Raw genomic sequence first — 24,202 nt, forward strand, 5'->3', positions numbered from 1 at the left:
CATATTGTACTAGGATCTATTAGGCGTGTCCATAGCAACCATGGCCGTACTGAATCCGGCTGGTATGCAGATGAAGGCTGGTCATGCGCCGGTCGTCGTGGCCGGCCCTGTGCGGTGTGCTCACACCACGGCCAGGCCCCGCTGCCGGGCCGGTGACGGCGCCGCGGCTCGCTGTGAGACGGGCGCGGCCAGTGACGCTGGCCGGTGCCGCTCCGGCAGCACTGACCGGCTCCAGCGCGTCCGAGGGGCGCCGCCGACGCCGGCAACGACCACGCCATGTTCCACCGTGTGTTCTACCTGGGCGCGGCGTCCATCAACGCGCCGCGCAGCGAGCCCGAGATCCAGCGCAACATGGCCATCCTGAACGCGGAGGAGGCCGGCCGCCAGGCCATCCCCGTGTGCGTGGCCGTGCCCACCACGCCGCAGGGCTGCGTCGTGTGAGTGGCCGTCGTCCCGCGCGGCGTGTGGTGGCGGCGTGAGGCGCCTGCTATCAGTGTTGTTGTTTGTCGGGCTTCCCGGGCGGCCATTGCTAATCGGTCAAGTCGCCTCGGTGCGTGGTGGCTGTTGGCCTGTTCGTGGCTTGAGTTGTGGGTCGCTCAGCTCTCAAAGTTTCCCACCCCTCCCCCACCCCACTCGCACCCCGATTTTCCGCCAGTGCCCTGCGATTTTCGGAACGATGGTTTTGATTTTGCGCTATAAAATTTAAAAACCGCTGGTTATGAAGACAAAGCTATTATCAGATATGCATGTTGAGCTCATGATTTATTCAGACGCAGGAGGCTTTTTCTTGACTTGTGTGCAAAATAGGAGTTTGAAATACAGCGCTTTCTAGCGCAAGAGCGTGATCAGCACGGCTATCTCAGTTGACCACCGCGTGCAGTGTTGACGTGCGAGGTCGGCGTGTCGGCAGGGTGTACGAGGAGGAGACGGGAGACGGTGATGACCAGCTTCCCCGTCTACCGGATCCTGTTCTGCGCCGTGGTCAGGCGGGCGGCCCCGAGGAGCAGTGCTTCGGCTTCACCTGCTCACGCGGCGACGCCGAAGAGACGGCCATCTTCCAGTGTCACGTCTTCAAGTGCGCTGCCGCCCGTGCGGTGAGCTCCTGCGTCGGGCGGTGCGGCCGGCGGCGCCGGCCCCGGAGCCGCCGGCCTCGGTCGCCGCCGCTCCTGCGCGCCAGGCTGGCCAAAAGCGCTCCCAATGTCAACAGCTCGGTGCGGAGCTCCCGCCTGCAGCGTGGTGATATGATGTGGATTGTGTGTCCATGGCCCGCGCCTTTTCCTTCGATAAGCGGTAAACGTGTGATTGGATGGAACCGTATCTCTTTGCACAAGGACGCCCCCTTACCCTATCTCATTGGCTGTCGCGCTTGCATGTGGGACGCCGCAGCGTGCTGTATTTGGTCACCTCGCCCGCCCTCGGCAAGCCATGGGACTGTGTTAGGCATCACTCACGCCGCACAGGCGGCTTGCCGGCGGTGGGTGCGGGCGCGCCAGCCGCAGGTATGCCTCCGCCGGACAGCGGGTGACGCCGGGCCGCGCTCCGCGCCCCCAGTCCGGTCGGGTGTTGGGCTGCTTCGCGCGCGCCTTCAGGAAGCAGTCGGCGGAGGGGGCGGCTGAGGACGGCGTGGACGTGGCGCCGCGCACCTGTCGCTACGACTTCGAGCTGTCCGTTGAGATGCAGGAGGAGGACGCCAAGGTGAGCGCGCCGCCGGTCGCCGCCAGGGCAGAGGCGGCCCGGTGCGCCTCCCAGCGGGGCGGGCCGCCGCCTGGCGGGGTCGGGGACACGCGGCGACGCAGGCAAGGCTCGGGACGCGCCCCTGGCAGCCAGTGTCGTATATGTCAGCTTAAAGCGCATATTGTGAAGGAACAGCATGCGGATGCACGTATCTCTGCAGCCAGTTGCCTCTGGTTTTCAGAGGTACAGAGGGTGATGTATTATTTCGGTAGCCGCGCCGTTGCAGTTATCATATATCTTGATTCCTGGTCAAGGGGCTTTGTGCCATCTGGTCGAAGCATCATGCCGAGATTCATGCTGTATTTCAGCATCTTGTGAAAAGATGCCGCGTGGTAGGGAAGCCTTCAGCTTTGCCTCATGGCACCTTGTAGATTTTTCTTCCATGCTACATGTTGGCGATTTTGACATGGAAAACATGTATGCTGTGTTTTATCTTTATAAATATTGTGATCTCGCCCTTATCCAGCTAATAAGAAACGAATTTATATTCTTAAAACTTGTTTTGAACAGATATAATATCCAGGTCATCATCCGATGCGCATCACAGACACAACCTCCCACCCCAGTCCGGCCCCCTCGCAACGACGTCACGCCGGTCCTATCGGCGCTCAGGGCGTGTACGCGGCCATCCCGCGCGACAAGGGCGGCTTCAAGCTGCGCTGCAACACGCAGCGCAAGGTGCTGGTGTCGGTGCGGCAGACGAGCGACCTGCTGCCGCCGCTCACCGTCGAGCGCTGCTTCGGCCTGCTGGTGGCGCCCGGCAAGAACGTCAAACACGGCGACATGACGCTACTGGAGATGGTCAGTGGCGCCGGACGGGTCGCGGGTCGCGGGTCGCGGCGCGATGGCGATGTGGGCTGACCTGCTGCCGGGCAGGTGCGGTCGCGTAATTTTATGGGAAGATCGACTGATGAGGTGATGATTTATTGGGTGAGATACAGGTATGCTGCTTGACTTGATGTGGTGGCTGGCATGTGTGCGTGCTGCTTGATGACATCTTCATATTCTTCATCATCATCGTCATTATCATCGCATTATCATCAGCATTAGTATTATTGTTGTTATCATTTTTACGATATTATTAGTATGACTATTACTATTACTAGTATGATTATTGTTATTATTATTTGTATTGCTGTTATCGTCATTATGATTACTCTGAGTGGTATCAATAGTATTGCTATTTTTATTATTATCACACTCATGGCCATCATCATCTTCCGGCGGTGGGACACTCATGTGTGCCGCTGTGCGCCTGGCTGACCGGTGCGAGCGTGTTGCCCGGCCCGACACGCTGGTGACCCGGCCCGGGCCGTGTCTGCTCCGCCAGCCCTCCATGGGCAGCGTGGTGGGTGATCGGCACTGCTACAGCGTGGTGGGCCTATGGGACGCAGGCGACCCGAACCTGACGCTGCTCAACCAGGAGACGCCCAAGGATCTGCCGCTCGTGATGTCGATCGGCGTCGACCTGGTCATTGGTGGGTGATATGCTGACCCGGTCAGGGTGGGTTGGGTGACCTGGTCATTGGTGGGTGGCACATGCTGACCTCGGGTCAGGGTGGGTGTGGGTGACCTGGTCATTGGTGGGTGATACATGCTGACCTCGGGTCAGGGTGGGTGTGGGTGACCTGGTCATTGGTGGGTGATACATGCTGACCTCGGGTCAGGGTGGGTGTGGGTGACCTGGTCATTGGTGGGTGATACATGCTGACCTCGGGTTAGGGTGGGTGTGGTACCTGGTCATTGGGGGTGATACATGCTGACCTCGGGGGGGTGGGTGTGGGTGACCTGGCATTGGTGGGTGATACATGCTGACCTCGGGTCAGGGTGGTGTGGGTGACCTGGTCATTGGTGGGTGATACATGCTGACCTCGGGTCAGGTGGGTGTGGGTGACCTGGTCATTGGTGGGTGGTACATGCTGACCTCGGGTCAGGGTGGGTGTAAGTAACCTGGCCATTAGGGGATGATACATGCTGACCTCGGGTCAGGGTGGGTGTGGTGACCTGGCCATTGGTGGGTGATACATGCTGACCTCGGGTCAGGGTGGGTGTGGGTAACTTGGTCATTGGTGGTAGCACGGGCATCATCCTAGTTCAGGATGGGTGTGGGTAACTTGGTCATTGGTGGTAGCACTGCACTTCCTAGGTCAGGCTGGGTGTGTTTGTGCGTGACACCATTATGGGGAGGAGCACTAAGTTTCCCTCTGTTGGTGGGGTTGTCAACTGACCTGCACGTTGCATGTGGGCTCCCGACGGATCCCTGCGCCTGGCGTTGAAGGTGCCCTATATTCTGCTTGTCGATTCTGCTTGGCAAATGTTGCATACATCAAATGAGAACAAAACAAACTGTCGAATGGTTTATTGAGACTATTGGCTTGCCGTTAGTGGTATTGTTCACGCAGCATTTCAGACAGTCACCTCCCCAGCCATCGTTTGGCGTTGGTTGGTTAGGTTCACTTATTCGGTGCGAAGCCATGCGCGTGCGTCAGCCGGCTGACCCGGGCTTCTAAGGAGAATATCTGGTGGTCGCTCTCAGGGCCACAATGCTCGACCACGACCGAGCGAGCGGTGAACCGAAGCGTCGTGTGAACAGCAACACTGCTGACGAGGACTGCAGTCCGAGCTTTCCTTACATGTGCCAACGCATATGAAAGTGTGTGTGAAGCGGTGACTCAGAACGTTATGTTGAGGCGCCGGCGATCAACATTTCACTTCGCCTCCCCCCCCCCCCCCCCCCGCCCTCTCCCCGTGTGTGGGGAGGGTTGATTCTGACGGCCGGTTCTGTTCTTACCAGAGGGCATCCACGAGCCGGTCAGGTTCCTCCTGGAGTCCCGGGTTCGGATCTACCCGCAGTCGGAGCGGTTTTGGTACTTCTCCACCAAAAAGCTTCTTCAGAAGTTCTCGCTGCTCGTTAAGAAGGCAAGCTTACGCCGTGGGGGTGACGGTGACCAGTGCGTTGGAGTATCGTTCATATGAGAAAACAGCGTACACGGACCACCGAAGTGTTTTTGAAAGCATTGCGAGACCCTGGGTTCGTACCGTATCTGCGTCGGTTTAACTTACGATGGCGCTAGAAAGCTCCTGAGGCTGTGCTACATGACACGTACAGCAGTGGACGTGATACTGGCGGCCACCCGTCGTGTGGCTTGTATGTCGGTGTTTGATGGCCACGCGATCACGCGAGCGTTTATTTCGAGACTCAAAAGGCGAATATTCCGCGTCGTTGTATTGTTTCATAAATGTGACGTGGTTGAGAAAACGGACGCACCATCGCTGCCACGCCTCTGACTTATCTCGCAGACTGGGGAGCAGCTGGAATTCGAGAGGCTGGAGAACCTGGGCGAGATGGAGACATCCAGGAACATGCTGCTGAGCCTGAACCTGGCGAGCCTGCCCGGACTTGCGGGGCGGTCTCCAAGCGTCACCAGTCCCGGGTCCGCCTGCCAGGAGGAGAGCGGTAAGTCGGCCGGGTCAGGAGGAGAGCGGTAAGTCGCCTGGCCAGGAGGAGAGCGGTAAGGTCGCCTGCCATGGACTGTATCCGACCACACGGTCCGTGCCTGGCCACGGGGGAGAGCGGTGAGTGGTCTGGGAGTGACTGTATACGATGTACGCGGGTCCATGGTCGGTCAGGAGGAGAGCGGTAAGTCGTCTGGCCGTGGACTGTATACGACGTACGCGGGTCCATGGTCGGCCCAGGAGGAGAGCGGAAAGTCGTCTGGCCATGGACTATACACGACGTAACACGGTCCATGGTCGGTCACAAGGGGAGTGGTACGTCGTCCAGTGTGCGGGGGTGGGGGGAGTGGGGAGTGATAAGCCGTCTGTTGCCCTGAAGCATTCATCGTGGTCAAATGAGCAATATCGGCTCTTCGTCCTCAAACTGTATAAGTAATTTGCTTAGGTGACGTGTGGGTAACAATTCCTCGCAAAATACAGCGTGATACGTGAACATTTCCCAGAAGAAGGACTGGGCCCCAATGCAAATGTAAACTCGGGTTGTGATTTGCGATAATTTTGGGTGGTTCAGGGAGGGCATCGATTTAAAAATCCACATATTTGCCACGCCCCTCGCCGAAACATTGCGATATGCTTACCAGCCTGTTGCCATACATTTGGTAGCAAACACGCAAACGTAACAGGCTAATCAGGGTGTGGCTGAGACGAATCCGGGATAGCTGAAGTCATGCTCATGGGGAGTTAAAGCAGAGAAGGCATGCCACTAAACATAAAAGCCTGGCGAAGATTGAGACAAGCAAATTGAAAAAGCGTCGCCAACAAGATCGCTCTGTACCTAACTGAAATCCAGCCCGGATGCAAGTCCAAGTGCCAGGTGCAATTCGCCTTGAATGATCTTAGTCCAGTAATGCATAGTGTGGGTCTTCTCCATATGGAATGATTGTTCTGCAGTTGCTTATAACATCGCGTGATTAGGGTCGCATGGAAACGGCCAGTGTCATCATTTCGTTTCTAGAACGCCGCTAGGTTTGCATGTGGTTTAAATGCGCGAGGGCTACAAAAAGCGGAACAGAAGGAAGGGAGAGTCACGAATTTGTTCACCAGGCTGTAAACACCCCGGCTGTTTACCCCGGCCGGGGGAAGAGGCAGACAAGAGAGTATCATGAAGCAAACGCGATGAGACGAAGGCCCCGTTGTCGCCGTCTTCACTCGCTCGCCGTACAACTACGGTCAGATCAGTCAGTGATAACCATTAATTTGTGTGCTTAATGGGCACCAACTCAGGTCATCCGAAGATATAAAAGTATGCTAGAAAAAGTGTATACACACTAGAGATCATGCAGCATTTATATAACTGAGGCGAAATATCTTTCTGTCGAAAGTCGAAACAATGTGCAATCGTCCATACAGCAGTTTTCGACAGGTAAGGATGTCGCCAGCTGTAGCGAACTGCAGAGCTCCCCTGTAACGATGTCGACCCTGGGGGAAGGGGGGGGGGGGGGCAATGGGAGCAGATGGACTCAGCGCGGTCCGCCATATTTGTACCCGCGGACTTCTGAGTGGAATTCCGGCTCGACGACCCGTACCTACACTTGGTGACTGAGGTTAGCAGCTTCGTAAAGCAAGCCGACTCTGCCCAGGGGTGACCAGTCTGACCCAGATGCTGTTTTGTCGCCGGATTTGGGCATTTCATTTTGCATTTGGAGAATATCAAAGTGTTGTTTGATAAATGCTTGCGTTTTTGTTGTTTTTTGTTTGTTGCAAGTTTGGTGTGTAAAATTAAGGGGTCCCTGTCACATCCAGGGGCTTATTTTTTAATCGGATTGGGGGGGAGGGTTCAGACTATCCCAACTGCATAGGATCTTACGCCATGTTTGTAGCCAATTCTCCTTACGTTGCGGCTATTGGTTAGCATGAGGGAGTGTCGCCGCGCGCGGAACTGCGAAAACTCCTTCGTGAACCGTTGTCACCTTCCTAGGCCACTTGTCAGACGTAGCCAAGGCTACACAAAATATCAGAGATGGTTTTCGCTTAAGTGCAGCACACCGCCGCACAGTGCCCTGGTGCGCTCAGTCCGCGAGGTGTAGGCCGCCTCGACTGCAGCTGCGCGTGAACGCCTGACCCGCCCGAACGCACGCCCGGTCCGCTGCGGGGCCTGCCGGATACAACGTGTTGTTTTCTATTCGGTTTCTGTTTTCTATTGCGTAAGCTGTTCTGTACGTTAGCGAGGGGCATTATTGACATGGTTAAGGCGGTAGTAATAGCCTTATTCACTGGAGAAAAAAAAACAGCAGGAGAATGGAGATATAGTTGGGCTGATATTTCGGCAACATGCCTTTATCGAAACAACAGCAGAAGTTGCACATTGCCAAAATATCAACTAAACTATATCTCCATTTTCCTATTTTGCTCTGAGGAATAAGGCTATTACTTCTGTCTTATCTGTGTTACTTTCGCGCTTAGTGTGTGTGTGTGTGTGTGTGTGCTGACAACACGCGTCCCCGTTACGTTGTTCTTACTGAGGCGAAACGCGCGACATGTGCAAACTCCCGTCTCCCACCGGTCACGTGTTTTTAAACACGCATGCCCCTGAAATACGGCCCATGCGGCTGGTCAGACGCGTTTCACAAACGCGAGTTGTGTTCTCATCGCCAGCCGGGCGCGCATCAGTCACTGCCAGACGGCGAATCGCCCGAGGCTGTGTACGTGCTGTCACTGTTTGCAGTGACTCCTGAGCAGCGCGGAACAATTGTCGCGCCTTGCGGCGGGTCGCGTCGTGGAATGTCGACTGGTGTCCCGACACCTAGCGCCTGGCGGCACCACTCGCCGGCGTGTCCGGCGGATTCTGTCGGCGGTGTGTTTGTCATCACCTGCGCTGCTGTTCATGGCTTCGTGTGCAAGCGAGCCACCCGGATGTCGGCACTTGGTGTCGATCGCTCCACAGGAGGGGGAATGCCCGCGTGACGGACGGGCTGTTGATAACATCGCCTTCAGGGCACGCCGACGACGCCAACACGACCGATACATTCCCGAGGTGTCCGAATGAGTAACAAACTAAGTGCTATGTGAGTGCTGCGCTCGAACGGGCCGCGTGGACGGGAGGATTTGTATGGGACATGTTACTACCTGAGCAGCTCAGTGTGCTGCTAGTGACGTGGGTCCAGCGAGAGGCCGTCCTGCGACACATTGATCGGTACGGGAGAGTCTGGCGTCGCCCGCCGTCCCCGTACGGGTCAGGTCATAAGCTCCCGGGCCGACGGCGTCACTAGCTGTACCGCTCTCAAGGCCGCTGCCGCTGGGTGCGGCACGCTGGGTGCCGTCACGTCCGAGCTGCTCGGTGCTGACTGCTCGCCGTGTCTGGCGAGCAGGCTGGTCTGCTGGCTGTGACCGGCAGCGGGCGCTCAACATGGTCCGACCCGACCCGGCGCGACCCGGTCCGGCCTGACCCGGCCCGACCCGACCCGGCCTGACCCGGTTCGGCCCGAACCGAACCGAGCCGAGCCGAGCCGAGCCTAGCCGAGCCGAGCCCCGAGCCGAGCCCCGAGCCGAGCCGAGCCGAGCCGAGCCGAGCCGAGCCGAGCCGAGCCGAGCCGAGCCGAGCCGAGCCGAGCCGAGCCGAGCCGAGCCGAGCCGAGCCGAGCCGAGCCGAGCCGAGCCGACCCGAGCCGACCCGACTCGGCCAGTGCTCCTCCCGACTCCGTGGCAACACGTGTTGTGCCGGTTCGCGGAAGGGGCCAATGATATTTGTTGCGACTGTCGCGTGCAACACCGCCGCCACTGCTGGACTGTTGATCACGGCGACGCCTCCGTCGCGCGTGGATCCATTGAGAAGGCAGCCGGTCGCCGCTGCGGGGTCTCATGCCAGCCGGGAGATTGAAAACACGCTTGCTGGCGGGTCGGAAGTGTGCGGCGCTACAAGTGAAGCCAGTTTAGCTGTGGTCTTGTCGCCCGGTGAGGGCGGCGCTCCGGTGTAATCACAGCAGCAAAACCCCGCATCTTGTGGCTGCTGTAGATTGGATCAGTTGAGATCAAACGGCTATGGTATTGGTGTTTGTGTTGTGCGCCCGCATACCACCTCTCGAATAGGTGCTGGCTTGGTAGACGGCGCGTGCGAGGATGGGTCGAGTTCGCAAGTTTTCCAGCAAAAGCTCCTCAGCGGCGACCTCTAGGACGAGGCTGAGGTGTGGTGAAAGTGGATGTTCCGCATTTGTTTGGGGTTTTGGATTGAGATAGCCATTTTGAAGATCACTCAGTATGGCCCACAAATACTTTGAACCCTCTTGTTTCTGGGCTGGATGCCCGCGAACCTGTGCGGACTTTTTCGTGCAGTCTATTTTAAAGGTCTCCCAGACATTCATGACGCCTTACAAACATCACGCAGATACTGCTACTGCATTTGTATTGGTGCCTGGCTTGCGTCAGCGCAATTCGTGAAATCAGTGGCCATAAATTGGCCGTCGACCATTTTAAGTACAAGTTTCGCCTTGAGTGGGAGTTAGAACGTAAGTCAGATTGTGTACTATATAAAACGGAAATTTGAGCGGTGGTACTAATTAAGGACGAAACGGGAAAGCGAATAACTTGGAAACAGCGCCACTAGTCGAGTATGTGCAAGAAGTTTAACAATATGAAATTACGGGCAAATATACAAGGAACACCACGAGAAAGGGGCAAAACACGCGCACGGAACGATATTGGGGTTTCGCAAACTCACGCCACCCTAACAGCTAGCACGCGCACCGGCAGTCATGCCGGTGAGCACGACGAACTACCGGGAAGAGAGATGTGCGCTCACACATTCACCTTTTCTATATGGCCATTTCTAAAAACCTGTTAAACGGCAGTCCTATGGGCAACAGTCAATTGAATGACTTAAGTGCCGATGGCAATTTCTGTGCATCATCCAGCGTTGTTATGAAGCGAAATATGAATGATGAGTTCGTGTTCGGCTAAGTTCACATTTTCTCGGGATTAAACAACTGCTCGTATGATCTTTGTCGTTTCTATTACCAACTTTTCAAGCCTGGTCTCACAGGATAGTTGATTGTACATCATATGCGACGATTTTTTGGTTGTTGATTTCTTCGTGGTGACACATGCTTATGAGGCATGGCTGCACGTCCTTTCCCTTTTCTTTCTATCCTCTCTGTGTGCGCTTCGGTGCAATCTCTCAGACGACTCGGTGCCGACCGTCTGCGTCGCCGCGCCTGTCCGAGCGCTGGCTCTCGTCCGCGTGGCTTAGTGGCGGCTCCGTTGCAGACAACGACGACCCGCTGCCGTCGGGCTCGGGCGAGGTCAGCAAGGACTGCGGCGAGGGCGAGCTAGCGCACTGGGGCGACGTCCTGGCCAAGTGGCGCCTCAACCTGGCGCAGCGGCCGCGCGGCCTCAGCGGTGCGTTCGGCGGCCGCCACGGCGCACGCGACCTCGCGCCGGACGCCCGTGACCTGCGCGTGAGGTGGCCGTTTGCCGACTTAATGAACACTACGAGAGTCATTGCCTTTGCAGTCGGCCATGTTTGCGGCGTGTCGGTGTGTAGAAGCACGGCTCATTTCTAGCTTATCTGGCCTAATATGTGCGGGTGTGCGCTGACCTGGCTCGACGTGTCGGACGTGCCCGGGTGTGGCCGACATGACCCAACGCGCTGCATGCGAGCCTGCCCCGACCGGGCGGCGCTGGTGCGAGCTGACCTCGGCTGATCCCGTGTCGGCAGGGCTGGTGAAGCGCGGCGTGCCGGAGGCGCTGCGCGGCGAGGTGTGGCAGCTGCTGGCCCGCTGTCACGAGGATCAGGACATGCTGGACACGTACAAGATGCTCATCACCAAGGTGGGCGGGCCGCCGGCCGGTCGCCATGGCGCAGCCGGGCGGCACAGGCGCCGCCCGCCGGCTGCAGACGCGACTAACTTCCACGGCAGCCGAGCTGGCGCGCGAAGAACGGGGATGCTGGCCGGTGCTGTATGCGCCAGCTGGGGTCACCACTGCCGTACTCGTTTGGATGCGACTTATTGGCTGCTATGTTTTCAATGTCACATTCACCTTGTTGCTGACATCTGGACGACCTGCGTCACCGCGAATTCGAGTTGCTGTTATGTACTTGTCGTTTGTGTGGAGTCTGAGGTTGAGCCAAGTTCATAAAGAACTGGTAAGATTCCTGTCTCCGGAACTTTCTCAGATGTGCTAACTAAGGTCTCTTGAAACTTGTCAACTGGGCTACTTCAAGACGTGCGCTGCGCGGTGCAAAACAGCAGATGATGGTTTACCGAAGGATTGATACGAGGTTTTAGTTTCACGAATGGACTATTTGTTCAGACTATCGTCCGTGTCCAATGTGATAGTGTGTAAACAGTGATTCGGCCAGATGATTTTTTGGTTATCGTCGGGCGTTATTGACTCCTGAGAATGACTGGGTAATGTTTGGCTTCCGGTCATGAATGTGCTACAGCTCCAATGCTGGCCTTGGAATGGCTGGGATTCCAGTCGTGGTCTGCTAATTGTGAGCCTGGCGCTCCGCCAACCGATTCCTTACCTGTTAGATCAGTTGGTACAGCGCTGAGTTTGTAACCAGAAGACTCTGGCTCGAGGTACAGCAGTTATACAGCAGGAGAGCAGGAGAGCGCTGTGTACAGCAGGAGAGAACCCGAGCTGTGACACATGCAGGGCTGAAGCCACACGCCATCCAGTCCTGCTCAGGACTCCTTAACGCCTGCCGACGGCCGGTTAATTAGTTGGCCGAGACATTGTGTGCATGCCTATTTACCAAACGAGTGCAAACAGTTCTTCCGTCCGGGGTTTCGCAGTACGTCAGATTCCCTTATCGCCACGTGCTCTAAACCGGCCAGCCCATCAGTTGTCATTGTCGATCAGCCAGAGCTCATATGTGCCTGCGGCGGGAGACGTTGTCTTTCGGCGGTTGGCAGCTTGGCGAGGATGTGACGACCGGCGACAGCTGTTTACTAAAGCCCCAGCGTCTGACGCGCGGGCCCGTGCCGGTGACCCCCAGGACTCCAGCTGGGAGACGGTCATCCAGAAGGACATCAACCGCACCTTCACCGGCCACGAGTACTTCCGCGAGGCCGGCGGCGTCGGCCAGGACTCGCTCTTCAAGATGTCCAAGGCGTACGCCGTGTACGACGCCGAGGTCGGCTACTGCCAGGGCCTCAGCTTCCTGGAGGCGGCGCTGCTTCTGCACGTGAGTTGGTCGTCGGACGCCGGCCGCTGCACACTCCGTGACCTGACACGCACTGGGGCAGCGCGCTGTCCCAGTGCCGGCTGGAGTCGCGCGCGGTAGCGATGTGCGGCCGCTGGCCGGCCGTGTGTAGGGCGATGTCTTCGTCAGCCGATCGGTTTGGTACAGGTAGTGGTTTGGGGGAACGAGCAGTTCTATGTATTCGGGGACTCCACATGTACTGACTGGCCGCGCGTCCCAGCCGTTTGAACCAACGCTTTCGCAGCCTTGGTGTTATCTCAGCAAATCACAAAGCTCTGTGTCATCTGGCCATCCGGAAAGCTGATCTGTATATTATTTTGCGTCGTGTTGGACGCACACTGAATCTAAGCTGCTGTGTTGATCGGGCCTGGCCGGCTGTCAACCTCCGGCGCCGGCGGCCTTCGTTACGCGGTCCGGTGACGGGTCCGGCTCTTCGTCCTGCTGTCGGCGGGATCCTGCCTTTCATCACGCCTCAGCGGCTGGCTCCGTTCGTCGGCGATGCGTGGCAGTCCCCGCCTTGCCGCCGTTTGGCGCCTTCCTTGCTCACGAGAGTGTCGGCATGCCCATCCAGGCTGATGCTGGTGTCTCGTCGTGTTGGGGATGGTTGCGTGCCGTTGTCTTCAGGCTTCGTGTCTGACTTGTCAGAGACGTGGCAGCATGCCAAACGTGTTCAGAAGGCGGTGGCCTGTCCGTTCGATACCAGCTATCCAAATAGTCTCACCTAGCGCCGGACGGTTTGCGAACGCGGTCCCAGGCTGAGGCGGCGACGAGATCGTTATCAGCCACCTGATCCTGGTGCCAAGTCAGCGACGTCGTGTCAGTAGCTTCTCTTCCCCCGGCTGTCGCACTCCATTGGCGGCCATCACGGGTTCTCAGGGTTCTCGGGGAGAGTGAGATCGACGGCATTTGTTCCTTCCTGTCTAAGGCGTTGGCCGGTAGGTCTCTGTCAAAAGGAAAGCTTGGCTTGTGCGCTGCTGGTACGCAATGGACTCGCCCAGATAGGTCATTGCTATTTATTCCCGATGATTGAGGTGAGACGGTTCGGCTAAATACTGTCCGTGGCTCGGGATTGAAACTATTCAAAGCCTCCTGGCATATCTTTTTTCGCTTCAAATATCCGGTTTTCAGTTGGCTTTCGAATGATGTGTGCCGTTGGCTGAATGAATTGAATTGCGCCTCATGACAACGCATTTTACCCAGTTCGACAAACATATTTTAGATAAGTGTGCTCTTTAGCAGAGACTACAAGGATGTTTTTATGCTCATTTGGCAAAAGGGCCATTACAGAATGGAGGCATATTCGGCTTTATAGGATGTGGAATCTTGTACGAAAGCGATAAAAGAGTGCATTGACACCATGATCATACTGAGCCAGCTGCTCATAAGTCGTTGTCGTCACCTTCCAGATTTGATACCGCGATGCTCTTCAGGTGACTCCGAACTTGTAGGGCCGACCAAATTTGTTGCTATAGCTACTGTACGTGGGAGAAACATCCGTTTCTGGGATTTGCCTGCGTGGGAGCGTAGAGACCGCCTTATTTTATCTTCACCTTCCATTCTGTGGGCTTTGGTGAAACAGTTGCTCCCTGGCAGATGAGGACTCCCACTTCCTGAGTTGTGAACATCTGCCATTCGCTTCTAACTTGGAGCACCTGATCTCTCTCATGCAGTTTTCCGCTGTCTCGCAGTCAAATGAAATCAAGTTGGGCCGTGAATTTAATAAGATCGCAAACTTCGAGTGCTACATGGTTCCAAATCTACTCTCAGCCGGTTGTCATTAGACGCTCCGAATGAGGAGTTCCCGCCCTGACTAAAGCGCTCGACTGATTGCGGCGGTGACTTCGGGCCGGATGTAATCGGTGGCGTCGGGCCGCGCGGCCGCCGTCAGCGCGCCGGAGACAGCTGGCGCGTGCTGCTCGTCCCTGCCCTCGGTTCACGCCGTCGCACGTGACCCCTGACCCCTGTCCCCTGTCCCCAGATGCCTGAGGAGCAGGCGTTCTGCGTGCTGGTCCGCATCATGTTCCAGTACGGCCTGCGTGAGCTCTTCAAGGACGGCTTCGCCATCCTGCACCTGCGCTTCTACCAGCTGGACAGACTGCTGGAGGTGGGCCACTTCGGTCGGCGCGCGTTGTTTACGTTCGCCTTATCTGAGCGTCAGATGTAATCGGTTCGTATGTGCTGTCCACACGGACCTTGTGACCGATTTGTAGGTTATTCCTCGCGGGAGACTCACGCCGGGCTGCTGACGCCTGGTGTAGAGTGTGTTGTGACTGGTGACCTCGTCCCCGTGACCGTCGCGCCTCTGGGCCCGGCACGAGCCGTGCCGGCGCTGACGCAGGCCGGCGCACCGACAGGAGCACCTGCCCGAGCTGTGGAGCCACTTCGCCGAGCTGGGCGTCGAGTCGCACATGTTCGCCTCGCAGTGGTTTCTCACGCTCTACACGGCCAAGTTCCCACTGTACTTGGTGTTCAACGTGCTGGACGTCTTCCTCCTGAAGGACATGGACTGGATCTTCCAGGTGGCCATAGCTCTGCTGCAGGTGGGTGCTGACTTGGGCGCGGCCGTGTCCGCAGCTGGTAGGGTGAGCGGGCTAGGCGTTCGCTGTGGTGCAGCACCGGTGCGCCACTCAGGCCACCCCAGCGAGAGCCTTCTGTCAAGCCCTGCTCCCACTGTTGTGGTGCTGGCACACGTTCAGTGGGCACTCCTCGACATGATGCGTTCGTGGACGATGTTTTCAGTCGCGGCATCTGAGCTTTTTTCATCAGGTTTGCGTTGCTGTGCAATGTAAGAATGGCTCCACCGCATCTGCCGTAACTTCTTCCAGAGCTGAGAGTCTTGGCATCAGGTTTGTATGGCTCATGCGCTTTGATAAACAACGTGCGTTCACGTAATCTGTCTGTCCATGAAAGCAGCTGTAGTGTGTCGTGTATCTCCGGCGGCCGGCTGTCCGGTTGGGTGCGCGGGAGGGGCATGCCGCTCCCCATCCTGAGCCTCATCTGGGCCGGCCAGGTGTGCGCGAAGACGAAGGTCCCCATACCCATCCCATGCTCGTGCCCGGCCAGGTGTCCAAGAAGGACCTGCTCGGCCTGGACTTCGAGGGCACACTCAAGTTCTTCCGCGTCTCGCTGCCGAAGCGGTACCGCAACGAGGAGAACGCGCGCCAGCTGGTGAAGACGGCCGTGGCCACCAAGGTCAAGAAGCTGCGGAAGTACGAGAAGGAGTACCTGGCCATCAAAGGTGAGACGGAGGCGCGAAGTGAGCGTGATCTCCGCGCGTCGGCGGCACCTGGCGCTGAACGGGACCGCAGCGTCTCGAGCAGTCGGCGCGCTCGCGTGGGAACTGTGTGTGTGTAACGTGCTGCGCCGGCAGGGGATGTCATCTGGCTTCCCGGGGACGGTCCGGGTCCTACAGAGTAGGCGTGGTGTGGTACTGAAGGAGAGACACTTGTCAGGGCCATGAAGTGGCACAGGAGCTCCCGAAGTTGGCACGGTATGACATCAAGGTGATGCGTATGGATCCTGAGCTAGACGATCGCGCAGCGTTATCGAAGGACGGCGTTCTGTTACAGCCGATGTAAACGCTGAGTCACGCTCGTCATGAGAATGTCCTGCGACAGCCGCGGAAGTGTCTGACCGTCGCGCGGCCGGCCCACAGAGCAGGAGCGGCTGCGGGAGGACCCGGCCGACCGCCTGCAACGCGAGAACCGCAAGCTGCTGGCGGCCAACCTGCGCCTCGAGCACGAGAATGACGACCTGGCCATGGAGCTGGTGGCCAGCAAGATCCAGCTGCGTCGCAACCTGGACGTGGTGAGGTCCACCGCACCTCCGCCCCGCCTTACGGGTCGGCGGAGCGCGAGCGTCGGGGCCTGTGTCAGCCACGTGCTGCGCGGCAGGACCAGTCACGCCTTCCTTGCGATGTGGGTGCCTGGTCAGTCATGTCTGCGGGATGCGTCTGTCCCTTCCCTCCACTCGCCGTCCTCTTTTCGAAATGATCATGGCTAAGAGGAGTGGCTCCTGAGGTGGTCCCGCGTCAGCTGTCTCCGGGGGACGCGACCGAATGACCGGGGGTGCTGCCGCCGCGCCGCGCGCGCCTGACTGACGCGGCGGCGCCCCGGCCCCGGCAGACGGAGGAGCAGTGCGAGAAGATCTCCCGCGAGCTGGTCACCTCGCAGACCCGGCTGGCCGATACGGAGGAGGAGAAGCGACGCCTGCTGGACGAGTCGTGTCAGGTCAGGCGTTTTAGGCGTGTCATGCGCGTCGTGAGCTGCGTCAAGCGTATCAGGTTAGATGTGTCGCCAATCCGCATTGGTGGTATCAGGTATATCACATGGGTCGCTGCAGCCTAGGGCGCTTTATCAGGTATATCACACGGGTCGCTGCAGCCTAGGGCGCGTTATCAGGCCTGTCATGTGTCGCATCAGGTGAGGTCAGGTGTGTCGTAAGGTGTGTCAGACGTATCAAGCAGACGAACCGTGTCGGTCGTGTCAGGCAGTTCATCCGAATCGTGTTAGTCTTGTCGTGTGTGGCGGACGAATCGTGTTGGCTGTGTGTGCCGACCGCCGGCGCCCCAGCTCGGCCGCCGGTGCCCCAGCCCGGCCGCCGGACCGCGTCGGCCCGCCCGCTGGAGGGGCGCTGGGGCCCGCCGGCTGCGGGCGGCAGCGAGGGCGCGCGTGACCCCTCCGGCCGCCGGTGCGCGACAGGTGAAGGAGCTGCTGAAGCGGGAGGTGCAGAAGAGCGAGTCGGAGCTGCAGCGTAACGCCTCCATCATCGACGACTACAAGCAGGTGAGCGATCCGGGCGTGTGAGGAGGCGGTCGGCCCGGCGAGACCGTCTGACGCTGGTGGGACGGCGTTGTATCGTGGGTCACAGAATGGTGCGGTGACGCGTGCGGTGGCGTGGGCTGATGGTGTTTTGCCCTGCTCTCCTCAGATCTGCTCCCAGCTGAGCGCGCGGCTGGAAAAGGAGCAGGCGGCCTCCAACAGCGAGATCCAGTTCATGAAGGTCAGTGTGCACGGGTCGCAGCTCCTCCGAGAGTGGGTGAACAGCGCCACAACCGGCGTCAGTGCCAGGCGACTGCGGCCGGCCGGCGTCCGACCTGACCGACCGGTGCTGGCGAGTCCGCGTGACGGTCGCGGACGTGACGGGGGCGTCGCCGCGGGCCGGCGTGACGCTCGTGATGCGCGGCCGGCAGGGTCTCGTCACCGCCTGTCAGTCGTGCTCGGTCAAGTACGCGTCCGGACGGCCGGTGCAGCACCCGCTGGCCGATCTCTGCGAGGAGGACCCGGTGCGGGCCCGGGACGCGCGCATCCGGGAGCTCGAGCTCGAGCTGGCCCGCACCAAGCTGGCTCAGGTGGAGGTGGAGTGCAAGAACCAGGTGAGTGGGTCCGCGCCGACCCATCGCCACCCGGCCCAGGCCTGGTGTTCGGGTTGTGGAGCCTCCGAGTCCACAAACATTTGATGGGTGTGGCGTGCACGGCCGGCTGCGTCGACTTTTGCCGCTGTGACCGGTATGCTGTATGGGAGCGCTGAAGGCCGTATGTGAGTCGTGTTTGTCGTGAATGTGATGGGTGTTCGTCGCAATGTGGCTATTATATCGTTGGCATATTTTCTTAAATTTTGGGTATTGTAAGTATTTGCATTCGTATTATTACTCCTCGCTATTAAAAGGGCAAACATCCGCCAGATTACACATTCGCTTGATCGGCGGTCGGCCAATACGGCATAAAATGTGTATAAACGGCAGTCTTGAGGTAACGTATCTACCGCTGCTCAGTGATGCGGGCTGTGTACCGATGACAGGTGAGGGAAATGCCGCGGACCAGCCGCGGACCGTTTTTTCTTCTTCGTGCTGGCCTTCCGCCAGGTCTATCAGTGGCCATCCCATAATTGAAAGGGTGACATTTATTGCCGCTGTTTGGTCCCATGTTCTGACGGACGAGTAGGGCATGTACTACTCTCTGTGCGACTCACAAGGTTAGGTGTACGCCGAGCATCGTGCGGAGCTATCGCCGGACTCTTCTGTTCTCTCCGCTCTGGGCGGAGTTATTGTCGGGCCGGGGCGGACAGCACTCGCCTCCCGTGCGGCGGACGGCACTCGCCTCCCTGGCGGCGGACGGGACTCGCCTCCCGTGCGGCGGACGGCACTCGCCTCCCGTGCGGCGGACGGCACTCGCTTCCCGTACGGCGGACGGCACTCGCCCCCCGTGCGGCGGACGACACTCGCCTCCCGTGCGGTGGACGGCACTCGCCTCCCGGGCGGAGGGCACTCACCTCCCGTGCGGACGGCACTCACCTCCCGTGCGAACGGCACTCACCTCCCGTGCGGCGGACGGCACTCGCTTCCCGTGCGGCGGACAGCACTCGCATCTCGTGCGGACGGCACTCACCTCTCGTGCGGACGGCACTCGCATCTCGTGCGGACGGCACTCACCTCCCGTGCATACGGGACTCACCTCCCGTGCGGACGGCACTCACCTCCCGTGCGGGCGACCGCGGAGGATCAGCACCCGGCATGCCTATCCTAGCACCGCCGCGGTCCAGCCAGGCGCCCCCAGTTCAGTCGACACTGTCGGGAGACTCGAGCCGCAGCTCGAAGCTCAGCAGCTGGCAGCTGCGGCACGTAAAGCCCGGCTATGGTGAGCTTGCGCAGCTCCATGGCACTACGGCGTAACGGTGCCGAGATACTCTCGTCTAAATAACAACCACGTCCGCAGTGCGTGGCCGCGAGACGGCTTACCAACACACACGCACGCAGCGCAGGACCGCGTGAGTAGGTTGTTTGTTCTGCGAGTCCGTGCTGGATCCCCCCCCCCCCCCCCCCCTCCCTCTGTACTGCCCCGACCGGGCGCACTGCGTGCTCTGGTGATAGCGGTTTCCACAAGGCCGGTGACTGGTCGGTTCGGGCCTCCAGGGCTCGGGACAGTTGGTCCAAAGGAGCGTTCAATAGATCCGGCAGATATCTTGGGCGCGTGGGCAGATATAGAACAGCAGACGGGCTCATTTTCATCTCCTTAATCATGACGTCACGCTTAAGCCGTGCTGATGAAGCGGTATTGGTTTAAAACCCGGCAACATATGTCAACGTCACAAGCGCTTTATTTGGCAAAATCAGTGTCCGCCAAACTTTGGCATGTTAGCGCGCATACCACGTGATCTGGCGGCGCCTGTCTGCGACGTAGGCGTCCCTTTCGTGTGTGTGTGCGAGTCCGCTCACGTGCGCCCCATCACCTGAGCGAGACGAGGACTGGCTTGCCCTGTGCGGGGCCGACTCGGCACGAACGACCTGTCTGCCACGCGCCGGTCCCAGCCGGACCCGGTGCCCGGCCTTCCGGTGGAGGCAGCGGCCGCCGGCTTGCGGTGTCGGGCCGGGGCTGCAGACGCTGGTCGGCGCGCGGGCGAGTGGCTCTCTCGGCGCCGGCGGGGGACCGCGCATGGCTCCGGTCCACGCCGCCTGGCTGCGCCGAGGCGGGGCACTTGACCAGGAGGCGGCGGCGGCGTGGCCTCGACGGTCGGCGGGCTGTGAGGCGTCGCGTCTGCGGCAGTCGGCGCGGCGGACGGCGCAGACGGCGTGCGCATGCGCTCTCGAGGTGGTGTGGCAGCGCTGCCAGGCGGAGCTGGTGGTCACCGAACCCTTCCCTGCGGCGGCGGCCGTCGAAACGGCGGCGTCGTCTGTAGCAGGGCTCAAAGAGAAGGATTCAGTCTTGGGGGCGACCAGTGGACGACGCTGGAATAGTTTTACTATTTGCTATTTTCAGGATTGCGTCAAATACCAAAGCTGCATCGAATGGGCTCGACCCCTTTCCGTCATACTAAACATGGCGTCACATTACATCTAATCACGTTCTAGAGCACAGCCGTTTCACGTAACACCCGTCATCCAAAAGTTAGCCTTTTTCTCCTCTCTGTGTCATCACCGTTACATGTCAGCTGTGACGTTTAACCTAACTCATTGTTTGCTTTTTTGTAGCTGAGGAATAAGACAGCTTTGGGCTCTAAGAACTACATGGTCGTGAATATCCGCGTGCTTTACGATCCGACTATCTCAGTTTAAAACGTATTGTAAATATGTAAGCTCTCTTAAAGGTGACGCTATGTAGCGCGAATTTCCTGTTTGTGCTGTTGGCACGTGCTCCTTACATCACTCGCGGGCACAGAGCCTGTATCAGACCAATGACCTGGCATTTCTTCTAAAAGGTCATCGACACATTCATTCTGAAGCCGGTAGGGCACGTGTTGGTGCGCGACACATGCGTTACATGCTGCTGGATTAAGTCTGCGCCTAGGATAAAGGCATCGCCCCAGGCGATGTGGACGTGCTGTGCGGCGAGGGGAGGGAATTGGTCGGATCGTTTGGCTGCTCTATTCGCTTTTGCTGTTTCATGTCACCGGGACTTTACAGACAAACGCAATCTGTGCTGGCCTGTGGGTGCCTGCATAATTTGGAATAGGCCCCGGTCTGGATCGCCCGGCCGGAGGCCGTGTTAAGGCGCAATAGCGGGTATTAAAGGCAGCGAGGTTTCCAAGTTCTGCACGGATAAGCTTGGAGCAAGGGATTTCACGTAGGGTAACTTAGGAGCATAAGTACTCATTTCTCCTTACACATTACTTTATCTTCGGCTTCGATGTCATGCGAATGCACATAAAATTCCACAACGGTATCACTGAGTAATCTATCACTAATAACGGTATCACAATGATATCACTGATTAATCTCTCCCCGATCAGGACGTGACTATTTCTGTGTCTCTCCCTGCTCGAGTCTTAATCCCTGAATAACTCAGCAGGCGGGGATTGCTCGTCGCTGCAGGTGAAGTGGTCTGACCTCAACGCCCGATCAGGCCCGCTGGTACCCAGTCACCACCACCCCGACCAATCCGAAGGCCGGCCAATCTGGGCCTGGGTCAGACAGCGACGATCGGTACGAGATACTCCAGCGCCGCGAGTGGTGCCGACGCGTGGACGGCGGCGGCCGCTGCGGCGCGAGATAGGCCGCGTCACGGAGAGCCGGCGGCTGCGGCCGGCCGATGGCCGCACGGCGGCGTCAGCGCGGCCGCGGCCCGGCGCACACTGGTGCCGGGCGCGATCGGAGGTGGCCAAAATGTCGAGGCACGTATGACAGCTAAAATTTGGTGGTCATAGCTTCAAGTTTGGTATCCAAGCATGTAGTACGCACAAAATGGTGCATGGTGCGACTCCTTGAGTGTCAAATGCAGCCATAAAAAGCCAATGTTATGTCACATGTCGTATGTGGCGCGTAATGTCTGTTGACACACCACTCAATGCGGTCATTAGTGACCAAAGCAGCGTGTGCTATCAGTGCTGTGCTCAAAAATACTCCGTCGCACCGTGTTGGCGGCATTTGTCGAGACGCTATGAGAGGACACCGTGACAAAAAAAACAAGACACATGAGCTTTTGAAATCAATCCACGCTAAGTACAGTCGGGGGTAGTCAAAACTGGAAGCGTATGCAAGCCGTACGTACAAGAATAACACTATAACAGCTTTCTTATGGGGACTTAGCAGGAGCCGACTTGATGTTGAGTGCCCTGGAGCTCGGTCGTAGGCAGGAGTAGAGCGTGGACAGGATGACGGGGGATCTCCGCTGAGGCTGCGAGTCCACGGCCGCCACTTGACTCCGTCGGCTGATGTCTCGCGCGGTGGCTGGCGCCATGTGTGCGCCGTTTGACGTTCGGTGCCCTGGCCGTCGGCTGCTCCGCAAGAGCGGCGGGATGCCGGGACGGCGCCGGCTCGGAGCCCGGCCGACCCGTGAGCGGCGGCGGGGCCGGGATTGATCGTCAGCGGGGTGGCGGCACGCTGACGCCGTAATGACAGCCGGCCGACCGCCGCCGGTCGGTGGCCAGCGGGCCGCGGTAATGAGCCGGGCGCGGGCACGGGGCCGTGGCCGGCGTCGGGCCGCGCCCGACCGTCGGGCGGCCACGGCCGTCCCCTCCCCGCCACTGTCAGGCTGGCAGGTGTCGGTGGCGTCGAACCGCTCCGCACGCTCGCGACATCGACTTTCCGACTTTCCGGGCGCGGACAACTCCATAGCTGATGCTGTCAGCAAAACCGCTGCTTGTTTGCAATGTTTGTGCCCCTTACAACGTCCAGCGACTGAAGTCCACGGCTATGGAGTCTTACGTGTACCGATTAATGGGTAATGCAAAACTATCTGCAAATATGAAAGCTTTTGAGATGTGGTAGCCGTGGCGTAAGAAAACGTGTTAGCGGAATTGATGTTAATGCTGTTAATGGTGGATTGCTAGATGCCTGATTATATGTGTGCCCTATTCGCGTTGATAGTGGTCTTAATGGAGTCCATTTGAGGTCCCGGAGGACCGCGCACTGCGGCCGTTCCCGTTCCGGCAGTGCGGACCGTCGGACAGCCGATACTAACGCCCCGACGCGGCCTGGCCGGCAGGACCTGACGCACCAGATGCACGCGGCGCTGGCCGAGCTGCAGGCCTCCAAGAACACCTGGTTCCACAAGACGCTCTCCTCCATCAAGGAGGCCACCAAGAAGGAGAGCGGCTAGGCCGGCCGCGCGGCTGTGATCGTGCTCGCCCACGAGCTGCCGAACAAACGCCACGGGCGCCCGATGGCTGTGGGAGGCGGACAGGGCGGCGTCGGGCCGCGGCGCGTAGGCAGGCCGCTGCCCAGAGCTCCCCCCCCCCCCCTCCCCCCCCCGTGCCGCTGCCATGCATCGCTCGCACGCCACCTTGGTGCGGGGGCGCCGCGCCCGACCGCGGGCGGCCGGCTGTGCCGACTCTCGGGTCCGGCTGCGGGGTCGGGCCTGACTGGAGTTTGACGCGACGGGCCTCCGCTGGCCACGTCCGTGTCGACCGGCACCGCCGCGCTGGCTCGACGCGCGCCTGCCCGTGCTGCCAGGTCTGACATTCCCAGCATTATCCGTGCCACAAATGTGTATGAGAAGCGGTTTATTGAATATTTTTATATTAACGGTATCCTACGTTTTGTTGAGTACATCATTATATACGTGTTTTTATTGAGTGACTGCACGCTTCAGTCGTCGCTAAAGTGAGAGCATTAAGCAATGTCATGCAGGTGGGACGTTTCTGCCTCCCTGTGTCCATGCGTAGGCGGCAACCCGGGTCGATGCACCACTGGTTGTGTTGCCGTTGTGTTGAACCCTTCGGCTGCGCTGCTGCGCTCCAGCCGCTTACCAAGGGCGTCCGTACTTATTTGTCTCTTCCCTTCTCCCCCGACGGCTTCAGCGAGTGGCGATACACATGTAGGTAACCGTTGCTATCCAGTGTAAGTACCGTCAAATACACTGTAGTCTTACCCGGCCGCTTGTGTTTGCGATGGCTGGATGCCAGGCGCCGGCGTGAGCGCGCGTCATCCGCACAGAACGCCGTGTGGGAGACGGCCGCCTGCTGTTCGGTCACTCGCCCCGTCGCTGGGTCGGAGGCGCGGGGTCGACCGGCCGTTTGTCTGGCTCGTGGACCAGCGCCCGCGAGAGATCGGTGTGTCGCGACGGATGGAGCCAGGCCATGCTCAAAGCCTCGCGTCTGTCCTCGACGTGTCGGATGGAAATCCACGGCTTAGATCAAATAAGTTCGACTGCGACAGTCCTGTTGACCTTGGCACCGATAATACGGAGTCGTGCCCCTGTCATCGGTGTCACCTGCCCCGCTGTCAGCGCAGTACTCTTCTCATATTGTCGTGTCTGCGTGGCGGTCAGCGGCCCTGGCACCTTGCTCGACTGGTGGCGGCGCTCCAGTGTCGTGCGGCGATCATTTGTACTGTGATATAGCGCACCCGCGCCACGCCGTGGCTGGCTTCGTTTT

General features: G+C 58.9%; 1 protein-coding gene across 1 annotated transcript; it reads left to right on the forward strand.

Annotated features, from left to right (window-relative positions):
• Nucleotides 1-983: 983 nt before the first annotated feature.
• Nucleotides 984-23,703, forward strand: GAPcenA (GTPase activating protein and centrosome-associated; the record flags this gene model as incomplete). The annotated part of the gene is made up of 19 exons (XM_037226290.1): nucleotides 984-1,094; nucleotides 1,552-1,695; nucleotides 2,347-2,535; nucleotides 3,065-3,212; nucleotides 4,529-4,653; nucleotides 5,035-5,168; nucleotides 5,224-5,246; nucleotides 10,450-10,581; nucleotides 10,901-11,013; nucleotides 12,188-12,376; nucleotides 14,373-14,498; nucleotides 14,749-14,934; nucleotides 15,458-15,632; nucleotides 16,050-16,201; nucleotides 16,519-16,623; nucleotides 17,095-17,178; nucleotides 17,324-17,395; nucleotides 17,586-17,768; nucleotides 22,813-23,703. Coding segments are annotated over 19 exons (2,505 nt in total), but the record flags the coding sequence as incomplete, so codon positions are not given.
• Nucleotides 23,704-24,202: the final 499 nt, after the last annotated feature.

Source organism: Pollicipes pollicipes, unplaced genomic scaffold (assembly GCF_011947565.3).
Source record: "Pollicipes pollicipes isolate AB1234 unplaced genomic scaffold, Ppol_2.1 Scaffold_5724;HRSCAF=6776_pilon_pilon_pilon, whole genome shotgun sequence".
Lineage (NCBI taxonomy): Eukaryota > Metazoa > Arthropoda > Thecostraca > Pollicipedomorpha > Pollicipedidae > Pollicipes > Pollicipes pollicipes.